This window comes from Panthera leo, chromosome A1, assembly GCF_018350215.1.
Source record: "Panthera leo isolate Ple1 chromosome A1, P.leo_Ple1_pat1.1, whole genome shotgun sequence".
Lineage (NCBI taxonomy): Eukaryota > Metazoa > Chordata > Mammalia > Carnivora > Felidae > Panthera > Panthera leo.
In genome coordinates, this window is record NC_056679.1 from 28,514,267 (window position 1) to 28,531,385 (window position 17,119).

Genomic DNA, 17,119 nt, shown 5'->3' on the forward strand with positions numbered 1-17,119 from the left:
AGAGTTTGACTTTTTTTAAAAGATTCTACATGTAAGTGACACCATAGAGTATGTATTTGTCTGTGTCTGATTTATTTTACTTAACATAATGCCCTCGGGGTCCATCCATGTTGTCACAAATGGCAGGACTTCCTGCTTTCTCATGGCTGAATAATAGTCCATTATATGTGTAAAAACATATTTTCTTTACCCATTCATCTGAGGATGGACACTTAAGTTGTTTATCTTGGCTCTTGTGAATAATGTCACAGTGAACACAGGAGTGCAGGTATCTCCTGCACTAGGAGTGGGATTGCTGGATCACACGGTAGTTACATTTTGAATGTTTTGAGGAACCTCCATACTCTTTCCATAGTGGCTGTACATTCAATTTACATTCCCACCAACAGTGCACAAGTGTTGCCTTTTCTCCACATCTTTACCAGCATTTGTTATCTCTTGTCTTTTTGATAATAGCAGGTATGAGGTGATCTCATTGTGGTTTTATTTGCATTTCCAGATGATTAGTGATGCTGAGCACCTCTTCTTGTACCTGTTGGCCATTTAGAAAAATGTCTGTTCAGGTCCTCTCCCCATTTTAAAATCAAATCGTGTTTTTTTCCCCATTGAGTTGTATGAGTTGTTCATATGTTTTGGATATTAACCTCTTATCAGATATATGACTTACAAATATTTTCTTAATTCAGTAAGTTGCATTTTCATTTTGTTGGTTTTCTTTGATGTGCAGAAGCTTTTTCTTTTTAGTTTGATGCAGTCCCACTTGTTTATTTGGGGGTTTGTTGCCTTTGCTTTTGAAGTCACATTCAAAAAATCCAATACTGGGGCATCTGGGTGGTTCATTCAGTTAAGTGTCTGAGTAGGATTGAGCCTCATGTTGGCTGTCGGCACAGAGCCTGCTTGGGATTCTCTCTCTCCTTCTCACTCTCTGCCCCTCCCCGCTCATGCTTGCTCACACTCTTTCAAAATAAATAAATAAACATTAAAAAAAATCCAAGACTGATGTCAAGGAGCTTACTATCTATATTTTCTTCTAGGAATTTTGTGGTTTCAGGTCTTAACATTCAAGTCTTCAGTCCATTTTGAGTTGATTTTTTATGTATGGTCTAAGATAGAGGTTCAGTTTCATTTTGCGTACAGCTCTACAGTTTCCCTCATACCATTTATTGAAGAGAATATCCTTTCCCGAATGTATGTTCTTGACTCCTTTTGTTTTTTTTGTTTTTTTTTTTTTGACCCCTTTGTTATAAATTTGTTTACCATGTATGTGTGGGTTTATTTCTGAGCTCCCTATTCTGTTCCATTGATCTATGTGTCTTTTTATGCCAGTATCATATGGTTTTTATTACTTTAGCTTGAAATGAGTAAGTGTGATATCTCCAACTTTGTTCTTTCTCAAGACTTTTTGGTTAATCAGTGCCTTTTGTGGTTGGTTCCATACACATTTTAGGATTGTTTGTTTGTTTTATTTCTGTGAAAAATGCCATTGGAATTTTGGTAGGGATTACATTGAACCTTTAGATTGCTTTAGGCTTTGGAACATTTTAATAATACTAATTCTTTCAATCCATGAGCATAGAAGATCTTTCCATTTATTTGCCTTCTTCACTTTCTTTCATTAATATTTTACAGCTTTCAATTTATTTATCTTAAAATTTATCTCTTTTGGTGAAAACATTTAAATTATACTCTTTTTTGTAGATATTAAACATGTGTAGGTATTTAATTAGAATATATTGCATCCCATAATCTATTCTGTAAGGAATAGGAGAAGTAAATCAGATCATGTCATTTCCCTGCTTAGAATCTGTCAATAGCTTCCTGTCATACTTAGAATAAAACAAGAATGCCTTACCCTCACTTATGAGCCCTCCATCACTGCTTTTCAACTTTGGCTGCCTACTAGAATCACCCAAGGAACTTTGAAATCCTTCCAGGGGCGCCTGGGTGGCTCAGTCAGTAAAGTATCCAACTTTGGCTTAGGTCATGATCTCACAGTTCGTGGGTTCGAGCCCCACGTCAGGCTCTGTGCTGACAGCTCAGAGCCTGGAGCCGGCTTCAGATTCTATGTTTCCCTCTCTCTCTGCCCCTCTCTATCTGCCCCTCCCCTGCTTGCACTCTGTCTCTCTTTCTCTCTCTCTCTCTGTCTCTCAAAAATAAACATTAAAAACAATTTAAAAAAAAAGAGAGAGAGAAAGTCTTCCAGTGTCTAGGCCCTATCATCAGACAGTCTGATGTATTTGGTCTGAATGGAACCCAGACTTCAGTATTTTTACAGAAGCTAGCTGGTAATTCTAACAGACAGTCAAGGTTGAGAACCACCGCCCATTTCTGCCTCTCCAGCCTCCTGGCTCCCTGCTGGACCCCCTGCTGATTATGTTTCACCCTCTTGCTACTTTCAGTCCCTTATATCTGTCTAGCTTCTGCTTTAGGGCGTTTGCACAGGTTGTTGCCCAGGCCTCTAACCCCTGATTTCACACGGACTCTTGTCATTCAAACTGGCAACTTAAATATACTTTGAGAAAGCATCCTTGACCCAACAAGTCATTTGCTATCACATTACATGATATTTTCTGTATAGCCCTGACCCACTATGTGATCTTTGTCTCCTCCCTCCCTTCCTTCCTTCTCGTCCTCTGTCCCTTTTCCTTTGTCTATTTTTGTTCTTTTCCCCCTGGAATGTAAGGACTGTTTATTGTTCCACTGTTGTATCCTCAGTACCTGGAACTGTGCCTTGCATGTAGTCAGCAGTCAATATATGACGGAAAAGATAAATAAATTTGGGGTAATTCACATCACTTTTAAGAGACCAGCTCAAATTTGACCTCTGTCAACTTTTCTTTACTAATTCCTACTCGTTTTCCTGTTATGTTTTCTTTAAATCCTAAAATAAGAATATCTTCTGTCATATAGCATTGTTTTATGACTCCTATTAGTATCCTGAACTGTTAACTTAGGTTAAATTTTAATGTATTTGTATTGTTTTTTCTCCACTTGGTTCTAATTCAGCTGTTATGTATTAAATACCCACCAAATGCCAGACATCTCATTTAATTCCAAAGATATTTTACTCACGTCATCCATTTATCGCAAGGAAGTGGCAAATTTGGAATTGAAACCCAGCCTTCCTCATTCTGTACCTGCTGTTTCCATGTTGGCTGATCGGAAGGGATTTGAGTGTTGAATGAGGCCAAACCTGTTCCAGCTGTCTTTACTGAATACGGAACTGCTTGTTAGTACTTAAAACAACAAGATTTTATGATCTTGTGACTTGCTTTTAAAAACTAATTTAGTAAAAGGCAAATATTATTGCAAATATTTAAGCTAGAATTGATTGCACCTTTCTCACCTGTTCTTCTAACGGAGTCATACCCCTGTGATAAAATGCAGGAAAGTTTGCCCTACCATTTGGATAAAATGTGGTTCTTCAGTTTGTGTGTGTTGGGGTTCTACTCGGGAACATCTCTGCCTTTTACCTTTCTTTTTTGAAAGTCTTCTCATTCTCTGTTATATACTTAGTTGTCCATGAGCATTTCTGCACGAGCTTTAATAAGTTGCTCATTCTTAAAATATTGTTGTCTTTAGCTTGTGGTTTTTGCTGCGGACCATGGCATCCATCCTAGCTGTCTAAAATGGAGAGGGATTTCTCACTGGGTATCAGGTAGCATACAAAATTTCTGGGAGAGACAGGGAGCAGTGTTTAGATTTTACCCAGATGGAGATGACGGAGCCAGGAGAACTGCAGCTGTAGCTACCCTAGTCCCCTCTAGCTGGCTGTCACCTAATCTCATTGTTCACTGCAGTTCCTAGTTGTGCCTATGCAAGAATGCTTTAGTTGCATAGTTAGAACTTTAGTTGCAAAGCATCTAAGAAGTAATGTTTCCAGTTTTCTAGCCTCTGTAGTACAAGAAGGATAGAAGGGTATTTGATTGGGTATCTTGACTGAAGACATATGATATCTTTTATACCTACAGTGACCTTGACTTATGTTTTATTTTGCAACTCTATTAAGATGTTCTTTTGTTGGGTCAGTTGTTAGTGAGACAGTGGGTTTGACATCTGGTTAGCTTTAGTGAGAAGAATTTTGTTCTGTGTTCATAGAATAAGTCTTTGACCAGAGGAGATCATCTTGTATAGATCCCACTGGTTACAGTGAATAGAGCTATAAATTATTCAAATCGACTTTTTCCCAATGCTAGCAGAGTAACTTAAAACAATCATGGTAGGCTTGTAAGGCCATCATTGTGTACATAAAGGAGGTATTTATTATACGTGTGATGGGTTAAAAATAGTTCTTTAAGAGAAGAACTTGGGGGAGAAGCATGGAAGGGTTTATAAATAATTTTACAATATGTAAAACGAGAGGCTTCTTTGAGATCAAACATAAATGACACTAAAGAATGTTGGCAACATGCCTTGCATTCTGTTCAGTGAGCATGCTTAGACTGTAAATAATGGCTTCATTTCTATTCTAGGACCTAAAAATTATTAACATTCTGTGTTTATACAGTATTTATGCACTATGCTGCCACTAATAGGTATGGACATAATTAATCCCTTATTGCAAAATTGATGGCTTACATCAGCTAGTCTTGGTGTATTCTTTTGTGCAGTTAAGTCCCAGATTTTCTTGGTATTTATACTCTACTGACAGGTATTTTTTGGCAGGGTATTTTTACTTACTTGAGCAAAACTTATTTCAGATAGAGCTGGAAAGCCCACAGAATTTCAGCTAGTTTCTTTTGGGGAGAAAAATCATTAATACTACTTACCCCAATCAAAAAAAATTAAATGCCCATAGTTTATAAATATATATGAATATATATAAATAAATATATATATATACATATATATATATATATATATATATATATATATATATATATATATCTTTATTTAATTTTGAGAGAGAGAGAGTCAGAGCGTGAGCAGGGGAGGAACAGAGAGAGGAGACACAGAATCCCAAGCAGGTTCCAGGCTCTGAGCTGTCAGCACAGAGCCTGATGCGGGGTTCGGACCCACGAACTGCGAGATCATGTCCTGAGCCGAAGTCGTACGCTTAATCGACTGAGCCACCCAGGTGCCCCTCACAGTTTATATTTTTGATTCAGAAATAAGAAAGTGAAGAATTATGTAATTACTGTTAACTAAAACATCTTTATTATAATCTTTTATACATGTATTCAGAGATATTTTTAAACAACAGTGTAGACTAGCTGTGTTTAGGGACATCTTGGGGTGTGGAAACATCACAGTCACCAATTTCTGACTCTTCTCAAAGAACTTGATTGAGAAGCAGCGTTTGTGGAGGGTAGGTAGCCTGAGAGGTGTACAGTTGCTACGTTCTTATATTATCTCTGCAATATATCCATGTACTGATCAATCCAAACTAGCCCCTTCTCTGTGGAACTTCTTTCACTGATATTTATTGTAATATTTTTGAGGACAACCTAGCTCCTCTGCTTATTAGCTGCGTGTCCTTGATCGGGTGAGCTAACCTCTTCATACCTTAGTTACTTCATCTGTACGATAAAGGCAATAATTGTTCTTATCTCTGAGGGTTATAAGATTACACAAGTTAATTTATGTACAGTTCTTGGCACCTAGTAAGCTCTCCATAAGTACTGGTGGCTATAATTATTGTTATTTCTATTTTTAAGTTCTTAACATGTTGTTCTTTATATGATGACCTGACCCATGGAAGAAATTTTCCTCTGTCTCATCACCAAGAATTATAGTACCGCTTCTTTTTGGTGTCAGTGCTATGGTTATTAGGACTTACATAACTTTTTTTTATGTCACTTGTTTTGTGTGTGTGTTAGATATTAAAAAGATTAGATCCGCATTTTAGATTCTTCTTACAATGCATGCTTTGTGTATTATCTTTACCTTTCTTCATTTCATCTTCCCTTGTTTAGTTTTCTGTATCCACTTATTTCAGATTTTATAACATACATCATACATATTTTTGCAAGCCAACTTTTAAACCTTTCTGAAATTCTGGGTTCATATATGTGGTGGAAACGTGTATTTTTAATCTAATTAAAGCCATATTCTATATATGCTTTGAATACTACATTTGCAATAATTTAAATTTTCCATCAGAAAAATTACATATGCTTTTTACTGTAAAATTTTACTTGATTATCAATATTTGCATTTCAAGACAGGTAACTTTGGGCTCCTGGGTGGCTTAGCTCGTTAAGCATCTGACTTTGGCTCAGGTCATGATCTCACGGTTTTTGAGTTCAAGCCCTGCATTGGGCTCTGTGCTGACAGCTCAGAGCCTGGAGCCTGCTTCAGATTCTGTGTCTCCCTCTCTCTCTGCCCCTTCCCTGCTCACACTGTGTCTCCCTTTCTGAAAGAAAGAAAGAAAGAAAGAAAGAAAGAAAGAAAGAAAGAAAAGAGGAAAGAAGGAAAGAAGGGAGAAAGAAAGAAAAAGGAAGAAAGCTCAAATTCCTTTATATGCTGAAAATTTACTATAATATTTTTATATATCTTTCTGAATGATATTATGCCTTGGACAAGTAATTCTAGTCTTATTCTAGCTCCTTGACACACAGATGCTTTTGGAACTTATTCCATCTAACTAATGACTTACATCCAGGTCTCTCAAGGAAATGTCAGAAAATTAGCATATATCATTCAAAGGTGCTAAAAACCTTAAGGCATATAATTGCCTTAGGGTTCAGATCTATGTTTTATGATACATTTCATGCAGTTATGCTTCTCATTGTAATAAAACTTTTTTTTCAGTAGGGTTTTTCCCTACTGAAAAATGAAAAGAGCAAAATTATTAATAAAAAAAAAGCAAAATTTCAAGTGACCCAGAATCTTAAGAGATATTCGGATGTTTTCCAGGAATCTGAATGAGAAGGTGAAGTGTTGAAGGTTAGACAATGGTAGCTCTAAAGGAACTGGATTTCATGTCCTGTTGTTTTAAAATTTTTAAGGAAATGCAGAAAGAGGAAATGGTCCGGGCTCTATGATATCATTAGTACTATTTTTATTCTCTTAAGTTCAAAAGTTTCAAGGATAAGAAAAATATATGCAAAAACTGGGATGTGCATCTTTTTTTGGTTTTTATTAGTGTACCTTCAAAATAATCATATGGAGCAAGCACATTTTCTTTTTTTAATTTTGGCCTTCCACTTGCTTTGGGGATGTGTGAGTAGGCAGGAAGAATAAAGAAATGATATATTTTCAACAATTTCATGACCCAGTATATGTTAAAATAAATACAGATATTATAACAATTTCACGGTACTAAAATCCAAATATTCTATTGACAGGAACACTTGAAAATGCTGTTACTCTATTTTAGAGATTAGCCTGTTGTTGAAATTAATTCATATCACTGAGCAATTCAGACTATGCTGAAAAAAAGCCTATCAATATAATTAGGTTTGATTAGTTTGAGTTGGATGAAAGTTCAGCTTTATTTTGGTGTTCTTGCACTCTTGCACAATCAAAAATAATTTCTGATTTTAACTCATATTATGGAAAGTGGGGACAATTATCTCTTTAAGGAAAAGCTGGAATCTCCCTCTTTTCTCCCAGTATAGGCTTTTAATTATGAAAAGTAGAAGCTTGTATTAAAAGGAATGTTTTCTTCTCTTTCTCAGGAGGATTTTTATTTTAATGCTAAGTCATACTAGAAGTGAAGAATGACTCTTGTTTTGCATAGTAGTGTAAGAGAGTTTAGGTGGTAAAACTGAAGTGAGCTAGTCTTCCAAGAAATGCCAAGTGTTTTCCATTTTTTTACTCCTGTAAGGATTGAAGAAAGGGAGAGTATTTCTGGTCTGTAGTTGTGGCTGGCTGGCATTAGCAGCACTGAGCTCTGTTGATCTATGACTGCTCCTTATGTAGCAGCAAATAATCTTGTTTTACTTCAGTCAGCGATGGCTGTCTTACTGGTAAATATTTACTCATTTGAATGAGGCAAGTTTTGGTAGGCATTGAATGAATTAACAAGATGTGAAAGTATTTTGGAATCCTCATCAAATGAAGCAGTGCTTTTTTGTAGCGTTCACAGAATGGTGATTGAGGGTATCTTGGTATGACAGTAAGGAATTTTCTCTACTGAAATTAAAAAAAAAAAAAAGTTACCAGTTGCCAGCCTCAGCCACTTAGGAGTCTGAACATCCCATGGCACCGTCCCATTCCTCACCTCCTTTTCCTGGGCCCACGCAAAAAGACTCAAGAGCTCAAATGGGTCAGGATACCGTCTATTTGCAATATGAAGCTGGCATTTTCAAAATTAACACCCATCCATTCCTTTAAAAATATAGTATCAATGGGATGTTCTCTTCATCCCCTCTGAATACCAATAGGAACACCTGAAGGAAACAAGGCCTACTCCTTCCTTTTTTTTTTCCTTCATTTTTTTCACCTCTTAATTTATACTCTTTTGCTACACATTTTGTACGTCCTTGTATAATCTCATAATTCCTACTAGAATAAGAAAGGGGTATAAATAAATAGGATGAGACAGACTTTCACATTGAGTCAATGTTACTATTTTAAAGCAGTTTCCCACTTGAGGGGGCATTTAAGTTACCATGTAATTAATGTTTAATTAAACATTATAAGGTAATGTTACAAGGTGGTGAGCCCCACCTTGGATCTGCTGAATCCAGATCTTCAGGGTGAGAGGGGCTTATGCTTATGCTTATGTATTTTCCAAAATTTCCCCCAGCTATTTCTGATATATATCTTTGACTTAGAAGTACTGTGCTAAGACATGTTTTCTGTTTGTTTTATTCTCTAGAACAATACATGATGTAACTCTATAGTGAATATTTTTCTGAAATAATTATTGCCAAGAATTTTTTTGAATTTACCTATTTTATATTAATTTTAGAAAGATTTATTTGTGTATTTGGTTGTTTTTCAGAATTTGATTATGAAAATGACCCACAACGATTTATTTTGATTTGTCCTATTTTTATCCATTTCTTGTTCTTACATGGCATACCCATGGGTAGGAGTGATCTCATTCTCACTCTGAACCATCTCAGTAAATGCTGACGATGGTGATCAATTTAGTATTGACTATTGCAACTATCACTGGCCACATAGAATGCCATGCTCATATAATTTGCATAGAACTTAAAATTCATAGTTGAAGAATTAAATGAAATTAATGAGCTAAGCCAAATTTTGATAAGGTGTCAATGCCAGACCTTTAGGGCTATGGGGACTTGGTGAGTTTGAATGTTACTGTTTTCAGGTGCTTTTATGATTCAGTATAGGCCTATTCACACTTCCTAAGTCAGTACTTTTTTGATAGTGAGAAAACTGAAATGATGAATACTTACATTTTCATCTTGGCTTCAGTGTAGATCTGTTGCCATTGTGAATATAAGCAAATGTATTAGTTTTCTGTCTTCTTGAAACTGGAGTCGGATATCAAAGAATTTACAAAAGACTTTAAGTTTCAGGATAAAATCGATTGTAAAAGTTGAAATTTTGTTTGCTATAAGTTGCACAAAAGTTATCTGAAGGTGATAACAGAAAGCAAACTATTATCTTCACCATTAATACATGTAAGAAAAAATTATTCATGTTACATGGCACCTCGAATTTTTTAAAGTAAGCAGACATTTATATGCCACTGCTATTATAGTTTGCTTAAATCTGTTACACTGCTTTAACACAAGCGCGTTGCGTGTGTGCTTTGAAGACTTGCTTGTGAGTGCCATGCTATTGTTTGTCAATTCCTGTACCTCATCTGACGACTGTCCTCCTTGGCTTCCTCCATTTTCAGACCTCTTTAAATACACTGAGTCATTGTGATGGGTTCCTAGCATGGTTTTTCAGGAGACTTTAACTATAAGACAATGCACATTATTGATAAGCATCGCCTCCCATTGAGTTTGTATGGCCTCTACTTCTTAAAAAGGAATCCACACATTTTGATCCTTGCAAAAATAAAGCTGATTGAATTGAATTTCATTACAGTCAAGTGGAAATGAATGCCATCTAAATGAGCCAAATGAACATTTCAAGGGAGGAGGAAAATGCTTAATAAGAAGGAGAGGGGGAAGAGCCCTCACTCTTACTATGTTATGTGGATGAGTAACAGGACCAACCTCAAATAACCAGGAGAAGCTTTTGGATATCTCGCTCTTTACTGAATTGGAGAAGACGACTTCCCAGTTAGAGTGTGGAATGTTATGTTCAGAGAGGTACCTAACTCTAAAGCTAAGTAAGCCACCAACCTTAGTTTCAAAACTAATTCTGCATTTTCTTTGGTGGGTGGTGGCACTTGGTTCCAGGATATGACAGCACGTGATCTGCTACAGCAGAGATACACTCTTCCCAATGGAGACACTGCTTGGCGGTCCTCACCCCTTGTGAATGCCGCTCTGGAAGGAAAGCTTGTCCTCTTGGATGGCATTCACCGCGTCAACGCCGGCACACTCGCTGTATTGCAAAGGTTTGCGTGAGTCACACACACGCAGAAAAACACACCATGGAAACAGTGGGTGGGGACTCTATCAGTCTTTTTAAACTGGGTTATGTAGAGACTGAGAAACTTAATTCTGTAACCACCCAGAACAGAAGATGTTTCTTCGTTGTAAACAGTAGCGAAACTTCAAATAATGAACATTTTGGGAAAAACCACTGTCAGAGCAGCAGTCTCTGTATAAGAGTGGGAAAAAAAAAAGCTGTCAGGTAGTAATTTTGAAAGACCTCGTATATGCTGGTTGATACATGCAATAAGTTACACAGCTGAAGTTTCTACGATTTGTCAGTCACTGCTTCACTGTTTATAAACTCCTTATGAATCATAGATCTAAATTATTCGTTGGTCATGTTGGAATTTTTTTTGAGAGAGAAAGGGTAGTTCCTTATATAAAATGTGTAATAGGTGTTTGATGATATTTTATATAGACTAGAAAACTCACTTTGTGGTTATAAACTTGAACATTTATGTAACTATTGTTTCCTTATTTCCCTTTAGGTGGGGAAAACATTTCTAATTAACTTCTTTAGAGTGTAATGTTAAGAGAAAACTTCATGTGTAACTTTCATGGGAAATATGTCTATCCCGTTATTTAAGAAGATGAATGATACCAACTTTTTGTTTATTCTGTCTTGATTCTGTCATTTGTAGATTTTTTTTAACTATGGCATAAGCCATTTCCCCAACTAAATATTCAAAATTTTTTGTCACATCCTGAGTATAATTAAAAATTCCAAAAATAAGGGTGCCTGGGTGGCTCAGTTGGTTGAGTGTCCGACTCTTGATTTCAGCTCAGGTCATCATCTCCTGGATCACTAATTCAAGCCCCACATCAGGCTCTGCGCTGACACCACAGATTCTCTCTCCCCACTCTCTCCCCACTTGCACTCTCACTCTCTCTCAAAATAAATAAATTTTACAAAACTTTCCAAAAACATTGTTAGTCCTAATTAGGTTTGAGAGCATTTGAAAATAATAATCACAACCTTTCAGTGATTTGCCATAAATATTCCATAGATTTACAGTATTTTTTTTTCTTCTGAACGGATAAATACAGACACAAACAAAATAATAGCCCTCTCCTTTTATTGGTTATCCCTTGCCCTTAGGCCAAGCACTTAAGAGGAGTGGCTATGAGTGCTTACTCTGTACTGGGCATTGTGCCAGGCCAGTGCTTCTCAGGTTCTCAGCCGTAAGCACCTTCCAGGGATGGGGCTTTAAAACTACTGAGGCCTGAGCTCTGCCTCCTCAAATTCATATATAATTGATCCAGGGTGAGGCCCGGAAATGGGCATTTTCAAACCCTTCCTAGGGGATTCTAATGTGCTGCCAAGATTGACAACAACTGTCATAGCGTCTGCCTTACATTAGGTGTTTACTTTTCACAGCGATACTAGGAGGTTGGTATTATCGCCCTAATTTTATAAAAGAGAAAAATTTAGAGAGATGGAGTAGCAGTTCTCCCCCTCCCCAGGCAGCTTATAAGGTGCCGAGCTGGATTTGAACACAGATCTGACTTGAGTCTGCTGTCCATGCTCCTGACCCCTGCGTTATGCAGTCTCCCCTCTCCTTGGTGTTCACCGAGTGGAGGTCCTTGTGGGCCAAGTGTAATGCAGGCTTCAGGAGACTTCAGTGGTTGGTGCTTTTCACCTTCTGCAACATCTGGAAGGGAGTGCTTTTGGTGCTATGGATGGTCAGGTCACCATCGTAGTTTGTAGATAAAGCAGCACCAGTTATTTCATTATAAAGATCTTTGATATTTTAAAATCCTATAGTTCCAAAGATAGAAATTTTTTGGAAATACTATCCCTTAAAGACTTAAATTAGAGTCAGAGCATGTACCACTTGCCTTGGTCATTAATATGCACCTCCTGATGGTCCTGAGTCGCTCATTCGGCTGTTTCCTTGCATCTCCTTCCTCCTTCCCCTTTCCAGCTTCTCCTCGTCCTTCTCCTCCCCACTGTCCACATCTCGTAACCATGACGACCGCTCTCCAGCACAGAAACCAATAGTTTTGCCAAGTACAGCAGTACTAGCCAACTTGAAGTTTCAAAAGGCGCCGCTAACAAAATTGTTAGACTCCATTGCCCATAAGAATAGACGTGATTAAAATGTTAGCTGATTCTACCTCCTGTAACTTCAGCATTCAAAACAGATGAATTTGTTCCCTGACTTTCGCCTCTCCCATTAGGTTGATCCACGACCGGGAGCTAAGCCTGTACGATGGCTCCAGGCTGCTGAGAGAAGACAGGTATATGCGCTTAAAGGAGGAGCTACAACTGTCTGACAAGCAGCTGCGGAAGAGGTAATGTTGGGTGCACTGCCCTCGTCCTTGTGGTCAAGTGTGCCTTCTTTTTATTATCCTTCTAAACCGAGGGCCAAGCCAGGCTAACTTCGAAGAATTTAATAGTTTGCTGTCCTGGGCATGCTCATAATCTGGCATTTCTTAAAACTTGGGTTTACGACCCAAGGTATGTTCTGCCCTCTCAGCCGAACTTTCACCTAAGTGTTTGAACACTTCATAAGCTGCTTAGTGCTCAGAAGGTAACCCCTATTCATTGTCCTGGTGACTCAGTTTTTGTCCCGTACTTTGTTTCCCTTCAGCAAGACAAAAACAAAACAAAAACAACACAAAAAACTCTCGTAATTTACTGGGTCCTCCCTCTCAGGAAGTGATGGGTTATTACTGAGGTAAGCCACCTGATACAGGTGTACCCTTTGTGGCTTATTTATATATTCCCTCCTAGAAATGTCACAACCAAATGCTCTGTGTGAGGCTTGCTCGGATCCTGAATCAGGAAATAAAATGGAAACAGCTATAAAAGATACTTCAGGACAATTGGGAAAGTTAAATTTGAAATATATACTATATCATATTGAATTAGTATTAATTTTCTTAGATATCATAATGGTATTCTGGCTTTGAAGGAGAATATTCCTGTTCTTAGGAGATGCACACTGAGATATTGAAGGGATAATGTAAAAAAATGTCGGTGACTTACTTCCTGACGTTCCAGGGGGAAAAAGACATGTACGTGTGTGTACATGCACACAACACACACACACAGAGAAAGAACAAGTGGGAATAAGAACACAAAGTGGTAAAATCTTAATAAGTGGTGAAACCTAGGTAAAGGATGTATGGGTGTTCATATTCTATTCTTTCAAATTTTCTGTGTGTTTGAAAGATTTCAAAACATTTCCTCCAACTACACACTACTTTCCTTCAGAGGAGGTTTGGCAAATATAAGTTTTCTGTCTCATTCCATTTCCATGGATATTTTGACATAATTAGAGATTGCTACCTTGGCAAATATGTAGTGACTTAATTGAATCTTATTTAATTAAAGCTTCCCCTCCCCACAAAGGGCTTGCTGACATACTGAAAACGTTAAAATTTTACAAATGATAATTAAGTGTGTTTCTTATTGTGTTTATGTTTTAAGGAGAATTTTGTTCAAAAATTTTCTTGGAAGTTTTTATAGAGAGGAAATATTAAATTCCTTACTGCTTCTGTGTAAGTTATTAAAAAATGCACTTGATTATACACAGCTATTTATGCTTCTAGGATAGACATCCTTGAACTCCTCTAGCCCAGTGAATAGTTTAGTTGAGTGTCTAGGGAGGTAAGTTTTAAGCATTCCTCTCATTTCATACCTTTTGTATTTTGTATTTTCAGGGAGCTGGATCAAAACAGTGGGGCAGTAGCAAGCCTGCTTGTCAGGCTCCCTTAGGACTTCAGGAACATTTGTATTTGTAGTCAAATGTCCAGGAAATGACAGCCCTGTTTCCTGAGAAGGACCCAAGTTCTCCCTGATGGTCACAAGCGGTTTTACAAATGAAAACCATTTCAGGAACAGAGTGGCCTGTACATCGTGTTGAGGTTGTGGCTCAGACTGGTCACTAGGACTTCCTTCTCAAAGTGTCCTATCTTCATCACTATTGATTTTCATCACTCCCATGAATACAAACCAGGCTCAGTTCTATCTCAAGAGGTTTCTCCGAGTAGGTGGAAACAAGTCATAAGAGTGTTGCTTGGTTTCTGTCATTTACTTTTTATTTTTGTTTGAATTTTGTGTCATTGTTAACCATGCATGAAACTTGAGCCAGATAGTTTTTCAAGGCATCTGGCGAAAAATACCAGTCCCCTCTCATCGATCCTCAGACACTTTCCCATTTCCCACACCCCAGAGACTACTACTTCTACTCTGAGCTGTTTCTTCAAGGTACTTACCTCCATATCACTAAATAATATACTTTTTTTTTTTTTGTAGTACAGTTGACACACAATGTTACATTAGTTTCAGGTATCCAACATAGTGATTCCACAAGTTTCCATATTATGCTGTGTTCACCACAAGCGTAGGTAGATACTATCTGTCCCCATACATCACTATTGCAATATCATAATGTGCTTTCATTGATACTTCTTTATCTTGCAGTATTTAGAACTTCACTCAATGTCTGCATTATTATCACAGTATAAGCACTGTATACAGTCGAGTCATTTAGTAAAATACAGTTGTTTTTCCTGTCTTGCATACATTTTGTTTTTCCTAGAGTTATCGATTGTATACATATGAAGAGAGGCAGATATGTAGGTAAATAATTACAATGCAGCTTTTTTTTTTAAGTTTATTTTTGAGAGAGAGAGACAGAGCAAGCAGGGGAGGGGCAGAGAGAGAGGGAGAGAGAGAATCCCAGGGAGGCTCTGCGCTGTCAGCATGGTGCCTAATGTGGGGCGCGAACTCACAAACTGTGAGATCATGCCCTGAGCTAAAACCAAGAGTCAGATGCTTAACCAACTGAGCCCCCAGGTGCCCATTACAATGCAGCTTTTAAATGTTAGAACAGAGATCTCTACAATAATGCTATGGGAACACAGAGGAGGAAATGACCCTGTTTTCCATGTATTTATCACTTTTTCATTCCAGATATTTCCCCTCTTGTCTCAATCTCCTCTCGTCGTGTGCAGGCACATCAGGCTTTTATCAGGTTTCCATCTTGTCTTTCGTAGTGCATCCTGACTAGCCCTAATCCGGACCTGCTGTCCTTCATACTTACAGCACAAATGTCATGCTAGATCTCTGTCCACTCCCACTTACCCATTTCCTCCAGTTTCTCCTTCTGCAACTTTGATCTGTTAGGTGTTGAACCTCTTGGGCTGAACTTTTAATTTTCTCTCTTATGTTCAGCCAGTTTGTCAGGACTTCATTGACTTTTCAGGGGCAAAATGTCTAGGAGTTGATACTTCTCTGTCTGAAATATTTCTACGAGTTGAAATCCTAATTCCTTTCCTTATCAGTATTCCTCCTTTTTTGTTTTGTTTTGTTTTGTTTTTTTGTTTTTTTGTTTGTTTGTTTTTTGGCCTGAGAAACATGCTATTTATTTTCTTATGAACATAAACAGTTTTTCTCTATTTCATTGTTAAAGAGTCATGTTACAGAATCTTCTTTACTCTGATGGATGTGGATTGTTAGTAAATTTCTTTATCTTTTCCTGGCTAAACTTGATTTAATTTTGTGGCCCATTTTTGTCTTACTGAGAATAAATATGTTCTCTTTTAGGGTCATAATAGGTTATAATAGGGTAGGTTATAGTATGTTAATGCCATTGACAGTATTTCTTTCAAGCCTGTGTTTATTAGGTAGGAAGAAGACAGTTTGACCAAAAAGAATACAGCATAGTATAAAGTGGGAAATTTGTACTCAGTGAGGAAATTGATTTATTTCATGAGTTGTTCCTATAAGTCATATGACCCATTATCTAGTGTGAGTTGATCCTATATGCTGTGCATATCTAACATGTTACTCTTGGCATTAGTATTTGAATTCTACATGAGAAACTCAGCGTCTGAATCATCTATCCCTTTATTTCTCTACCTAAGCACAGACTTGAAGTTCAGTGAAATCATTATTATATCTGATAGCCTTTAAACAAACTCAGCTATGAATGCTTTGTTTCCTTGGGGGATTTTGAGATAGAGGAAAAGTCAATGTAGAATGAAGGGAAGGCAGATTTAAGAGCATCTTTGCCTCTGGACCCACTTTGATAAATTTGGATACCTGTCTCTTTTCAGATAGGACCAATTTTCATATTTGTGTTTAGCAAGACTTCTTTAGTTACAGGTAACAAAAAAACCGTAAATTTTTGCAAATCATGTGTTCAAAGGAGAGGCAAGGATGCAGTTGGACCTCAGGAAATAACTGCAACCCAGGACTTGAATGTTGCCAGGACATTGTTGCTCTGTACTTCATCTCTTTGTCTCTAACATCACAGCACCTGGCACATAGTAGACCACTTAGCAAATGTTTTTGGGCAAGTGAGTAAATCTTAACCTAGTATAAATTCTAGGAAACTCAAGGTAAAGGTAATTCCATTAATCCAGTTTTAGACAACCTTCTGAGCTAGCAAATGTTTCTGATACCACAGTGCCTAGTAATTAACAGCTACTAGCAGTGGGTTACTGTGCCTGTCAACTTCATAGTGTGAAACCCAGTTTCTAAAGAATTGTACTTGACTCCTTTGCTGACCTCTGTTGTATTCTAATTCTAATTCTTCATGAAGATCATATGTCTTGATCTGAATGCTCTGCAGGCATTGTCCGCAAGTAACTACATAGCTAATGTGCTCTTAAATATGGTGTAAGAA

At 37.4% G+C, this 17,119-nt stretch overlaps 1 protein-coding gene across 2 annotated transcripts in view; it reads left to right on the plus strand.

The window, feature by feature from the left end:
• Positions 1-17,119, plus strand: part of VWA8 (von Willebrand factor A domain containing 8) — a 370,895-nt gene that overhangs the window by 113,216 nt on the left and 240,560 nt on the right. For both annotated transcript variants that reach the window (XM_042927004.1, XM_042927013.1), the window contains exons 13-14: positions 10,278-10,438; positions 12,660-12,773. In XM_042927004.1, coding sequence (XP_042782938.1) covers positions 10,278-10,438; positions 12,660-12,773 — 275 coding nt within the window. The remainder of the gene's footprint in view (positions 1-10,277; positions 10,439-12,659; positions 12,774-17,119) is intronic.